We start from the raw sequence: 13308 nt of genomic DNA, 5'->3' as shown, positions 1-13308 counted from the left end.
TCTGATATTGGGGGAGTGCCTCATTGAATAGCTTCCTGCTCAGAACACAAGTACTATGGCAGAACTGTTCCCAGATGGCTGGCCTTTTGATGGGGATGCCTAGATGGTCATTCCCACATTGGGCCGCCCTTAACAGACACTGGATGAAAACTCCAGAGTTGCCCTAGAGACCTGACCCAGCTTGACCCAAAGACTAGGATCTTAAAGTTAAGAGATGGGAGTGGGCTTCTGGGGGCCTGCACTGTTTTCTGGCCTCTAGAAACAAAGAGTATTAAGCCTAAAAGGAAAACAATCTGTCTGCTAAGTGAAACAGACATTCCTCAGCCGTGTGGTAGGTGGCACACAGAGGGACAGGCAGGTATGCCAAAGAAAATCTTAAACACACAGGAAAGCTTCTTGTTTTCTTGGGGGCAAGTGACACTCAGCATTTCCATTGTCTTCCCTTTTCTCCTACTGCCTTTGGCATTACAGTTCTTTGGTGTCATAACTGAAATTGCATACTTGTTGGATTTACCTGGTGGTGCAATGGATAAGAATCCCCCTGCTGATACAGGGGACATGGGTTTGATTCCTGGTCCAGGAAGATTCCACAGGCTACGGAGCAACTAAGCCTGCAAGCCACAACTATTGAGCCTGCATGCTGCAACTGCTGAAGCCCGTGTGCACCAGAGCCTATGCTCTACAAGAGAAGCCACTGCAATGAAACCTTGTGCACTTCAACTAGAGAGTAGTCCCTGCTTGCTACAACGAAGACCCATTGCAGCCAAAAATAAAAAATAAAGTTAAAAAAGAAATTGCATACTCGTTTGTAAATTTTATTTCTCAACCACCCTCTAGCCCATATAATAATTGATTTCTCCATGTTTTCTGGAATTGAGGAAGACACCTGCTACGAAACAAAACAACAGATGAAACAAAATGTCTGCAAACAAATAAAGCAGGATTTACATGGGTTAACACAAGTCAGATCTGCTAGGCCATTTTCTCAATGATGCCCTGAAAAGAACAGTTAGGTCTTTAGTCCTCAGTGAAGATTTGTGGAAATCCCCAAACTGGTGATTTGGCTCTTTATTGCCAAAGAGACTTTGGGGGTGGCCAACAGCATCAGACACAGAGGACACACTAATATACCAAAGAAACCTTTAATGATGAAAGATTATGCAAACATAGCCTTGGATTGATTCTTTCCAGAAACGTCCTCATCTTGTCTTTTCTCAACCATGCATCAAACTGTGAAGGTCCTAAGAACATTCTCCTCCCCAGCTCAGACTCTACTCCAGCTTCATCTGGGAAGCATAAGAAGAGCATATCCCAAAAAGAGCATTCCCGAGTATGCGAACCTCAGAGGTGAGCTGTTTGGTCAGGAGTATGTGGATGTGGTGGGGAGAGGAAGGCAGCATTATACAAGCACACAGAGACTCAAATCAAGAAGTTGAATGCTAGTGTCTTTGAAAGTGAAAGTCACTCAATTATGACCAACTCTTTGCTGCCCCATGGACTATACAGTCCATGGAATTCTCCAAGCCAGAATACTGGAGTGGGTAGCTGTTCCCTTCTCCAAGGGATCTTCCCAACCCAGGGATTGAACCTAGGTCTCCCACATTGCAAGCAAATGCTTTACCAGCTGAGACACGCAAAATCTGCATCAACACACTTGGAAAAGAAAAACCTCTATAATCGTTTCACATGTCTTGTGTGTCACAAAAGTGTGAAAGTACAAAAGTGTAATAGAATAATTTTGAGTTCTTGGGTCACAAAAGCATCAGGGTGATGTGAAATCTTGAAAACCAAGTGATGTTTAAGTCTCTCCCCCGCATCCCGAAGTTTCCTGCTGAGGACGACAAGCTTCAGTCCCATCCAGTCACCACCTTCCCCTGGAACAGAGCAGGCAGCGTCTACCTGGAGGGGTAAACCAGGACCTGGGTTCGCACAGTGGCAGGAAATTGCATCTTTCTCTCTTTCAGAACACAACTTCAGAGCAATTCGTAGCCTTATCAAGGTTAGTGCCATCTTTGCTGCAGTGTTCTGTGAACCCCCAGGCTGTAATCACAGGTTCCAAGAGAGAAGCCAAGACTGCTGCCACTGCCTACACCTGGTTACACACAGGGTCTGAGGGTCCTCCCGACACCACATTTGGGTGCCTGCTGGGGGCAGACTAGACAGCTTCCACAGGCACAATGCTGTCCAGTTACAAACTACTCCACAGACACGACGTCCTGACAGATGTCAGGACAGAGATACCCAGGGATGTGTGCAGAGCACCGACTATCCTCCCTTAAAAGATGTGAAATCTGAGGCTCAGGGTAGTGAAGTGACTTGCCTGAGGTCAAACAGCTGATAGGGGGCAGAGCCTCCTGATGTGCTGGTACCCTCAGTGTTCCCAGTCTCCACAGCCCTTCGGAAAAGAAACGGTTTGTTCTTTGCCCTTCTCGACCTGAGATGCATCACATGTGGCGAATTGGGATACACCTGTGGGAAAACAAAAGCCTCCGAGGATGGGATAAAGTTCAGGTTTACAGATGAGCGAAGGGAGAACCGGGGCTTCTCAAGTGGTGCTAGTGGTAAAGAACCCACCTGCCAATACAAGAGACGTAAAGAGACTCAGGTTCAATCCCTGGGAGGGGAAGATCCCCTGGAGGATGGCATAGCAATCCACTCCAGTATTCTTGCCTGGAGAATCCCATGGACAGAGGAGCCTGGCGGGTTACAGCCCATGGGGTTGCACAGAGTGGGACACGACTGGAGCAACTTAGCACGCACACACAAGGGAGAATCTGGGATTTGAACTTGAATGAAAAAAGGACAAGGAACAGGAGGAAGAAGCCATGCTACTTGATGGAGACCTGGCTGTTTTCAGGGTTTCTCAATCTCAGCAGTGTTGATGTCATCATGGACTTCGTAAAACTACCCCGGGAGGGCCAGCCACTGCGCTGAGGCTATTGAGGAGCGTTGCCGGCCTCTATCCACTAGATGGCAGTAGCACCTCATGTGTCCCTAGGAACAAAACTCGCCCTGGCTGAGAACCACGGCTTGCATTCAGTCGGTGCTCCGTAGAACAGCCCCGCAGACGGAGGCGGGTCCTCACCTCACTCTCCTGGCTGCCGCCCGCAGAGCTCCCAGCTGCCTGGGAGCAAGTCCAACACCCGCGGAAGACAGATCAGCCTCTGCAGTCTCTCTTTCCACTCCTTCCTGCCACGCCCCTCTTTGCTCTAGTTCTGCACAACGACTTGTGGCGCTTTCCCACGCAGCCATGCTAGTGTGGTGTGCCCACACTCATGCTTTTTTTCTCACCTCAGTTGCTTATCTCCTAAATGCTCTCCAACCTTCAAGGCTTGGCTTGCTGTGGGCATCACCTGGAACTTACCTGAAGCCGTTTCCCTTCCCCCCATCCGAAGACTGGGTCAGGCCCCTACTCTGTGCTCGCAGCACCTTCTGCAGACCTGTGACAGTACTCAGCACCCCATCCTGTAATGGCCTTGCAGTCCCACTGACTGAGCTCCAGAAGGGCGGGGCTGTGTCTTGTTCATATCTGGGGCATAGTGCCTGGTGTGGCATTCACTCAGCAGGGTTTAGCGAAAAGAAAGTGAAAGTCGCTCAGTCGAGTCCGACTCTTTGGGATCCCATGGACTACACAGTCCATGTAATTCTTCAGGCCAGAATACTGGAGTGGATAGCCTTTCCCGTCTCCAGGGGATCTTCCCGACCCAGGAATCAATCCCGGGTCTCCTCCTGCACTGCAGGTGGACTCTTTACCAACTGAGCTATCAGGGAAGCCCAGATAAAAGGAAGGGTTTACTGAAGTGAGCCACAAAGACTAAAAGCACAGGAGGTTGGGAGTCAAGACACCAGGATTCCAGTCCCTAGGTCTGCTACTAGCTAGCCAGGTGACTGCTCCCCATCCCTGAACCGGTTTCCTCATCTGAAGAATCAGAATTTGGACTAAATGTCTAAGGGTCCTTATAAGTTAGAATTGCTGATTCTAGAATGTCTTTTTTTCCCATAAATATTTCACTTAAAAGTGTTTCCCAAACAAAGGGTAGGGCCATCCTCTTCCTCTCCCTTCTGAAAGTGTATGGCTTCCTCTAACCTTTTTCAAAGTCTTTTCCTAGTGATGATTTCATTTGACCCTAGAAATAATGATGGCAGCCTGGTAAATATAATTTCAAATAAGAACCATTCTTCCAAGCAAGTGACAGAGGTAAAATATGTGTCAAGTGTTACCATCACAGAAGACAGAAGAACATGTGTTTATTTTTCTCCATGCATAGAAACCCATCAGGGTAGTGTGACAGTGGGGTAGGTGATGGGCAGGGAACTTGAACAGTCTTTTCACTGAATAACTTATATTGTCGGATTTTTGAGCTATGTATGGTATCTATTTTAAAAATTAAAGAATAAAACCATATGTATAAAATCAGCTACAAGGATGCCTTGTACAGGACAAGGAACATAGCCCATATTTTATAACTATAAATGGAGTATAACCTTTAAAAATTGTGACTTTGTTGTGTACATGAAACTTATATAATATTGTACATCAACTATACTTAATCAAAAAGGTAATAAAACCAAATGAATGGCATCATTTCTCAAGCGTCCTTTCAACTGGCCTTAAAAGCAGGTGAGTAGTGAATCTGAGGTCAGTAGCCAGACCACACCTGTCAGAGCTGCTGTAAGAAAACCCTTCTGGCTAACTGCACTTTCAAAAAATCAAGAGAAACATGGGCTGCAAAGCATCACTATAGTCTTCTGGCTTCAAAGTGTTTTAATCTGGTTCACTCCCTGGCAGTAGAGTATAAAAATAAAGCTAAGTTTCATAGCAAGTGCTACCAAAAAGGGAGTTGAAGAATTCAGATGCTAATGCTGAACCTGACCAACTGATTTCTGTCACTTTGCAGCTCCTTGCTGTGACAAGCCCTGACATTTATCTAAGGATGGATCTGCTAGTGGATGGGCCCCACCTAGAGGCCATGGACAGAGAACAGACCTAAAAATCAATATTTAGTGACAGATTTAGTAATGTTGTTAAGTCTCCTGTATTCCTCTCTGTACTACCTGCTCTCTCTCTTCCTTTCCAGATAGTTCTCATAACAATCATAAAATGAGCCCCGTGTAATAGCATTACATAAAGACCAGAGGTTGTATTAAATTTGTAATCATGACCACAGCTTTCCTTTAAGGTGGCACAATATAGAGTATTCCTGAGTGTGACTGCCAGCTCGGTCCTCTGTAAGCCCTGTCCTGTAAGATGAGGTCAACAGAAGCCATACAGTGCAGGTGTGTTTAAATCCATCAGTAGATCAAATGTTACACTGGATAAAAAAAAACCTGTTGTTGTTTAGTTGCTCAGTCATGTCTGACTCCTTTGCGACCCCACAAACTGTAGCCCACCAGGCCCCTCTGTCCATGGGGTTTCCTAGGCAAGAATATTGGGGTGGGTTGCCATTCCCTTCTCCATGGGATCTTCCCAACCCAGGGATCGAACCTGCATCTCCTGCATTGGCTGGTGGATTCTTTACCATCTGGGGAAGGCCCGGATAAAAGATGGAGAAGAAAGGTAACTTAATTTTCTCACCTAGAGGTTCCGTGGTCACCTGGGGTGTTGATCTATACACATGGATTATCACCTTCTTCACAGTAGTTACACCTTTTCAGATCTTAATATTATCTGGTTACCTTCAGCACTGGACATGCAATTCTTTATTTCAAATACATTCATTTTAATAAACATAATCGTTGCTGCTCTACATAATAAGCTAAAATAAGAATCAACACTTAAGTGACTACTATATGTGGATACAGGATGCACGGACGATGAAGGTGCAGTCTGGAATTTTAAGCATACAGGGATTCACTCAGAAAAGGAACGAGGGAAAAAAAAGTACTACTTTTTCTGTATCCTTCTAGCAATCTCCGAAGAAACACTGTTTTCCGATATTTTAATATCTACTACAAGAGTAGGAACTCCCTTTGTGACACAGCGGGTGCTGGGCAGTTATTGGTGCTTGGTGTATATTACAGCTGTAATTTTACAAGCCTCAGTTGCCTTCTAGTGTTTTTTAAGTGATAACGCTACATCGGGTACACGTCCTGATCTTGTGTAGTACTATTTTAAAAAGTAAAGAAAACCTCTGATTTTATTTTTTATTTTTATTACACACTACAAAATACAATGCATGCTACACAATATGCTGCATAATCTACTAGCAGGGATAGAAGAGCATGACTGAGTTGTTCTTCATCAACCAGGAAAACGTTTCCTTAATCAATGTTCTCCAAACCCTGAAAAACAGTTTAAAAAGGAAAATGAGACAATTCTGTTCCTCTCAAAGATGTACAATGACTCCTAGAACCTGTAATGATTCCTAGTTTTCATTTTCTGACAGTAGCAAACATATCACTTAAAACTGTTTTATAAAACAACAGCCAACATCAGGAAGAGATGATTAGCCTTATTCTACTTTTTTACAAATGAAAAAAGTTTAAAAAACAAAAAACAAAAAAACAACGGAGGCTCAGCCAGGTTAATCCCTTGCTTAAGTCAGTCAGGAAGTAGTAGAGTCAGAATTCAAGTTCAGGGACCACCCTCCCCCGCCCCCCGCAAAACTTTTGCCCTGTAAGGATGATACTATTCAGAAGACCATTCTATCACACTCAGTTCACAACCAAATGCTTCAGAGACTATAGAGTAAAAGTGTCATCAGTGATGACATTTCTTCCAGGTTGTTAAAATAACACACTCCAGGCATTCTGTTTCTGTTGTAGGAATAATCTTTTTAAAGAATGAGGACAAACTTCTACAACATATAAGAACATACTATTAGGCCGAACCATATGAAAATGCTACTGTTTGACCATTTTTGACCCACAAAAAGTCATTTCATGATTCAAATATAAATTATAGTCATTCTTTAATATACTGGTGCATGAATTGGCAAACCAAGGGAGTACAGAAGAGTACATTAGTGAAAACAGGCCCATGTGTATATGGAAATTTAGTTTACTAGAGTGGTATCTGAAACAAACAAAAAAATGGACTGTTCTATAAGGTAATTCTTATAACTGGCTGTTTCTTGGAAAAAACTAAAGTTAAACCATTGCTTCACATTATACCCCCAAATGACCTGTAGACAGGTCAGAGTACTAACTGTGAAAAAGGGGAAAGAACTGTTTATTGTATTTGGAGAAACTGTAGAAATATTTTTTAGAATCTTGGATACGAAAGTCCTTTGTATCAATGTAAACTATGATAAAACATCCAGACTAAAAATATATCTGATGAAAGCCAGGATAAAGTAAAAAAGACAGCAGACAGAAAAATATTTGCCACATATTAAAGAGACAAATGATTAACATCTGTAATGTATAATAAGAACCTTTATAAAGAAAAAAGACAACAGAACAAGAAAGGATATAGGCAGACAATGCAGAGAATAAGATGATCATTAAGTATGTAAAAGGCACTGTGCTACTTTAATTTGCATTCTCCCAGTCTGCCGTAAGCCCTTTGGAAAACGTTAACCAGAATGCACCTCAACCCTGACAGGTGAGCTAGCATCAGAGCCATGTTACCTTTGACACATAGGAACGGTTTACTCCAGAGACGCGCCTATCTCTTTCCATCAAATACCACTGATATGGATAATGGGCAACCCTTTTTTCCTACAATGAAAGGAAATCATTATTGCAGTTCATGAAGGTGAGTGAGCCAATAGAGGGATATTAGAACTTTAATTAATAAGTGACGTTCCAGAAAAATGGAATCATCACTCATATAAAAACCAAATTAAGATAGAATCTTAAATAAAATCGGACCACTAAACTTTAGAATTAAGACGGTAACCATGACTTGTTTTAACCAGCATCATTTTTTTTCTTTCCTCTTTTTTTTTTTAAAGTCATGACTACTTGTTCCTTTTGGGGACACTGAGATGAAAGAACAGCAGTAGGTCACAAGTGAAAGACAATCACAAAACCAGAAACCAAATACACTGATACTTTATGACTTCCCTGGTGGCTCAGAAGGTAAAAGCATCTGCCTACAGGAGACCCGGGTTCGATCCCTGGGTTGGGAAGATCCCCTGGAGAAGGAAATGGCAACCCACTCCAGTATTCTTGCCTGGAAATCCCATGGACAGAGGAGCCTGGCAGGCTACAGTCCATGGGGTCGCAAAGAGTCGGACACGACTGAGCGACTTCACTTGACTAAAGAACTAGTTAGAGAGGAAAATCACAATCCTAAAGTGAAAAACAGGAGCTTGAGCTAAATTCCTAAAGGCTTGCAAGAGAAAGTGGGGGATAAAAAAAGTCAAGGTAAAAACCTAATTAAGGGGAATTCCCTGGCCGTCCAGTGATTAGGATCTGGCGCTTTCACAGCCAGTTGCCCGGGTTCAATCCCTGATCGAGGAAACGAGATTTTGCAAACAGCGCGTCAGGGCCAAAAAAAAACAAAACAAACTAATTAAATCAAGGCTAGGAAAAAGTGAAAAACGAGAAGCTACCGAGATATGGATGCGAAAAATTAAAATCAAAATCCAGCCAGAAAAGAGACTTGGGGTGGAGGCAAGACTAATTGACGCCTCTCTCCTCTGCCTAGGTAGGGCTTTCCTGGTGCTTCAGACGGTAAAGAATCTGCCTGCAATGTAGGAGAGCCCGGTTCGATCGGGAAGATCCCCTGGAGAAGGATATGATAACCCACTCCAGTATTCTTGCCTGGAGAATTCTATGGACAGTGGAGCCACAGTCCATGGGATTGCAGAGTCGGGTACGACTGAGCGACTAATACTTTCAATGTTCTTTCTCCTCTGCCTAGGAAGTCTGGACTTAACCTCTTTTAATCTCCTAACTTTCCAGCCCCCAGTCTCTGCTCCACCCTTCGGCCCTGGCTTCACCCAGCAACCTTACTAAATCCTTACTCAAGTGGAATATGGTTCCGGACGGGTTTCGTTCTGCAAGTCTCCGCTTTTAGGCAATAAAAAAGACTGGCGAGGACGGATCTCAGTATTACCATCTCGGAGAGAGCCTCCGGGTCCTAAGGGCCTCCCGACACCACCATCCATTACGTAACGGCAGCGATGGAATCAGCCGCCGGGCCGGAGAAGCTGCCTTACCTTGCCCCCGTTACTGAACCTGTGGATGCGCGCGGTGGCCATTCCCGGGATGAACAAGCACACGCCCATAACGGCGATCCCGGGAAGAACCTCGAACCACATCGCGACGCCGTTCCGGAGGCCAAACACTCCCTTCCAGGCCCCTTAAAGGTGACCCGGCTTCGATCTCTTCCGGGTAAGCTCCGCGGCTGCGCGCGAGCGGGGTAGGCGTCACCTAAGCCACCAGAGGAAGCGACGGGGCGCGGCAGGGCTCAAGAGGGGCGCGCGCCCGCGCTCTCGCACATTCCTTGCTCCCGCAGTCCTCTGCACTCTCGCACACTCCCTGCTCCCGCAGTCCTCTCTCTGCAGCAGATTTTGCATCAACTTGCAGTCGTGCGCCCGACGTGCAGTAACGCCAGCCAGCCCCGCGCCAGCCAGCAGATCATCGCCGTTTCGGACCTCAAGACTCTAAAAATGGCCGAGCAACTTTCCCCAGGAAAGACGACAGACCAGGTGTGCACCTTTCTTTTCAAAAAGCCTGGGCGAAAAGTGGCTGCAGGCCGCAGAAAGCGACCGATCTGCAACCAGGAGTCCGGAGACAGCAGCAGCAGCAGTGACGAAGGGAACACCGTGGTTCGCCCGGAAAAGAAGCGAGCGGTCCACAATCCGATGATACAGAAGACCCGTGGCAGTGGTAAACAGAAGGTGGCATACGGCGACCTGAGTAGCGAGGAGGAGGAGGAGAACAAATCCGAGAGTCTCGGCGTGGTCTATAAGTCCACTCGCTCGGCGAAACCCGTGGGGCCAGAAGATATGGGGGCGACTGCTGTCTACGAGCTAGACACAGAGAAGGAGCGTGACGCACAAGCCATCTTTGAGCGCAGCCAGAAGATCCAGGAGGAGCTGAGGGGCAAGGAAGATGACAAGATCTATCGGGGAATCAATAATTATCAAAAATACATGAAACCCAAGGATACGTCTATGGGCAATGCTTCCTCCGGAATGGTGAGGAAGGGCCCCATCCGAGCTCCCGAGCATCTGCGTGCCACCGTGCGCTGGGATTACCAGCCCGACATTTGTAAGGACTACAAGGAGACTGGCTTTTGCGGCTTCGGAGACAGCTGCAAATTCCTCCATGACCGTTCAGATTACAAGCACGGGTGGCAGATCGAACGCGAGCTTGATGAGGGTCGCTATGGTGTCTATGAGGACGAAAACTATGAAGTGGGAAGCGATGAGGAGGAAATACCATTCAAGTGTTTCATCTGTCGCCAGACCTTCCAAAACCCAGTTGTCACCAAGTGCAGGCATTATTTCTGCGAGAGCTGCGCGCTGCAGCATTTCCGCACCACCCCGCGCTGCTATGTCTGTGACCAGCAGACCAATGGCGTCTTCAATCCAGCGAAAGAATTGATTGCTAAACTGGAGAAGCACCGATCTGCAGAAGGAGGTGGTGCTTCAGATTTCCCAGAAGACCCCGATGAGGATCCAGTTCCCATTACTTAAATTTTCCCATTATTCTCAAATTTCAAAATAAACGTTTTGTTTTGGAAATTTTAACTCTCGTCCTTTCTTTCTAGGGAAAGTGAGGGAGAAGAAAAGGTGGGTGGTGAAGTGGGGTCCTGGATGGATGGCTTGCAAAAGCATCAAGGTAGGTAAAATCTGGAGTTTTACCTGGCATAAATGCTGCCTGTGTGTAACAGTTACTTTTCATAACCCTTTTATATAAATTTGGGGGATTCAACAAAAGAGCTAGAATTTGCTTGAAGTGACCAAAGCTGTGATAAAAACAAGAACTGAGCCTATTTATTATATCACAATTATGCATCACTTAATTTACGAAAGTATTTTCATGCATGATCTTTTGGGAGCCTGTAGTACTTCAAAATACACCCCAGCCAAGGTGTGTGTGTTAGGGGTTGGGGGAGCAGTAAGAGTGGGAGAATTAGGATTGGGGACTGCTAGCTAGCCCTGCAACCTGTGTATGGGCACTGCTCCTTGCTCTCCTTGAAGCATAGGTAACTCCTTCCATGGATGATTGAAATGGTCTGTGCTCCGGGGTCCACTAGCTTCATGTGGCTGTTGAACATTTGAAATGTAGCTGGTAGTGACGCTATGCAGTTCTGGACTGAACTTGGAACCTGCAGAAGGCAAAAGCCTAATATTTTATAATCTGGTGTCTGAAACTGTGTTTTCATAGAGCTGATCATGCCCTATTAATCTATGCACCTGTTTTCCCAACTAGCCTGTGAATTCCTCAGTGACATGGCCAGTGCTTGGCATATAATAAGCACTTAATAAATAAACTCAGAGAGGTCTGAAAAAGGAGATCGGGGCCAAAGCCTTGAACCCAAGCCAAGGAGCTTTGACTATATTCTGTAGGTAAAGAGATTTGGGGAGGGGAACACAATCAAACTTTTTTTTTAATGTAACTATGGTTACAGGCTATCAGACTGCAGCAAGATGGAAGGCAGGGAGGCCAGTTAGGACAAATGACTAGTAAATTTTTATTCATCTGACTAGAATTTGGGCTGATCCCAGGGAAAAGATGTAAGAATAAATTGTTGGTTAGAGTTTTTATATTCATATACATTAATCTATTTAAAGATATTCTTTGAGGAGCCACCCTTGTCAGGCACTGTGCCTAGCATATGGGATATTAGCAAAGAAGATAGACATAGCCCCTGACCTCATGGAGCTGGACATTACACAGTGCATGTTTGATGAGTACAAAAACAAAAGTGCACTGGGCTGACCTCTCAGGATTAAGCCAATTCCAGCCCTTGAGACAATTCAGAATCAAAGTTATTTCATACAATGTCATATATTCTTTAACAGAATGTATTAAGTACAATGGGGATACATGAGAAGCCTAGCAGGAAAAAGGCTTAAGAAAGTATGACACAGAAAACAGCATTTAAGGGATGAGACAAAAAAAAAAAAAAAAAAAAACCCAGGAGAACAGGAAAGAAAAAGTTTTAGAGGCAATTGGAGAAAGAGAAACTTAGGTGGCGCTAGTGGTAAAGAAACTGCCTGCCAATGCAGAAGATGTAAAATGATGTAGATTTGATCCCTGAGTCAGGAAGATCCTCTGGAGGAGGGCATGGCAACCCACTCCTGTATTCTTGCCTGGAGAATCCCTTGGACAGAGGACCCTGGCGGGCTACAGTCCATAGGGTCACAGAGAGTCTTAACACACACACTAAGGTGGAAGGCAAAGGAAACAGTGTTCTAACAAATGTTATGGAAAGAAACAGGACAATGAGTAGCAAAAATCGTGGTATACTCAAGGTATTTTTCATGTTTACAAAGTTTATGATTAAAATTTTTAAAAGAACTATTTTATTACTCTAATTAAATGGTGCAACTTCATTTCATAGGTGAAAACTAAATAGTTCTTCTTACAAATTAGAAAAAAATTAAATACAGGGGTGGTTCCCTGGTGGCCTAGTGGTTAGGACTCTGGGCTTCCACTGCTATGGCCCGGGTTCAGTTCATGGTCAGGGAACTGAGATCCCGCAAGCCTTGCAGCATGGCCAAAAATAAATAAATAAATATGGGGGGATAAAGAGCATGCCAGCTGAGATGAGTTGCAGCTGGACCCTAAAGGCGCTAACCTAGTCTGAGAGTTCAGAGGAGGCTCCCCTAGGAGATGACCCTCAACTAGAGACCTGTAAATGGGGATTAGGAAGAGTATCCAAATCAGAGGGTCAGTATATACCAAGGACCTGAAGTGAGAGACTGGCTTCAGCTAAGAACTCCAAGCAGTCCAGGATGCTGGAGGAAAAAGACAGGTGGCCAGGTAGTCAGGGCCAAAGAACAGCCACCTTGCTGTCATGTTAAGGACTCTGGACTTTATCAGAAAGGCAAAGGGATGCCATCAAAAGGTTTTAAGAAAGAAAGTGAGCTGATCAGATTTGAATTTTAAAAAGATAATTCTTCAGTGTGGGGAATGGACTGTAGAATCTGGACACAAGACAGACCAGTCTGGAGGCTGGTGCACCAGTCCACGTGATATCATGGCAGACTGGACTAGACTGGGGACTGCAGACATTCATTTAATAGTTTTTTGTTTTTTGTTTTTTTCCCTTTCTAAAGCCTTTATTAGCATCAGGTAGATTATTTCATTATAACTTCTTAACTTCAAGACAGCCATTGAAATAACTTGCTGGAGGTTACCTAAGGCCCATAGGAGCAAAATCTCAGTCTGGGATTGGGT

The 13308-nt window shown here is 44.8% G+C and overlaps 2 protein-coding genes across 2 annotated transcripts; one reads left to right on the top strand and one right to left on the bottom strand.

Moving 5' to 3' along the window:
- Window positions 1-6135: 6135 nt before the first annotated feature.
- On the bottom strand, window positions 6136-9287 carry NDUFA1 (NADH:ubiquinone oxidoreductase subunit A1). Its single transcript, XM_006046117.4, has 3 exons — window positions 9111-9287; window positions 7573-7662; window positions 6136-6282 (listed from the first exon to the last, which is right to left on the bottom strand). The coding sequence occupies exons 1-3, from the start codon at window positions 9210-9212 to the stop codon at window positions 6262-6264; spliced, it is 213 nt and encodes a 70-aa protein (XP_006046179.1). The 5' UTR covers window positions 9213-9287; the 3' UTR covers window positions 6136-6261.
- Window positions 9286-10649, top strand: RNF113A (ring finger protein 113A). Its single transcript, XM_006046116.3, has one exon. It carries the CDS (start codon window positions 9564-9566, stop codon window positions 10593-10595), a length of 1032 nt encoding a protein of 343 aa, XP_006046178.1. The 5' UTR covers window positions 9286-9563; the 3' UTR covers window positions 10596-10649.
- The last annotated feature ends 2659 nt before the right edge of the window (window positions 10650-13308 follow it).

The sequence above is a fragment of the Bubalus bubalis genome, chromosome X, assembly GCF_019923935.1.
Source record: "Bubalus bubalis isolate 160015118507 breed Murrah chromosome X, NDDB_SH_1, whole genome shotgun sequence".
NCBI lineage: Eukaryota > Metazoa > Chordata > Mammalia > Artiodactyla > Bovidae > Bubalus > Bubalus bubalis.
This window is presented reverse-complemented; position numbering and strand designations above follow the sequence as displayed.

Coding starts and splice junctions, on each gene's coding strand:
- NDUFA1 (XM_006046117.4), bottom strand. CDS start 9,212: ATGTGGTTCGAGGTTCTTCCCGGGATCGCCGTTATGGGCGTGTGCTTG. Junction 7,663..9,110: donor GGTTCAGTAACGGGGGCAAG/GTAAGGCAGCTT, acceptor CTTTCATTGTAG/GAAAAAAGGGTTGCCCATTA. Junction 6,283..7,572: donor ACCGTTCCTATGTGTCAAAG/GTAACATGGCTC, acceptor ACTGTTTTTCAG/GGTTTGGAGAACATTGATTA.
- RNF113A (XM_006046116.3), top strand. CDS start 9,564: ATGGCCGAGCAACTTTCCCCAGGAAAGACGACAGACCAGGTGTGCACC.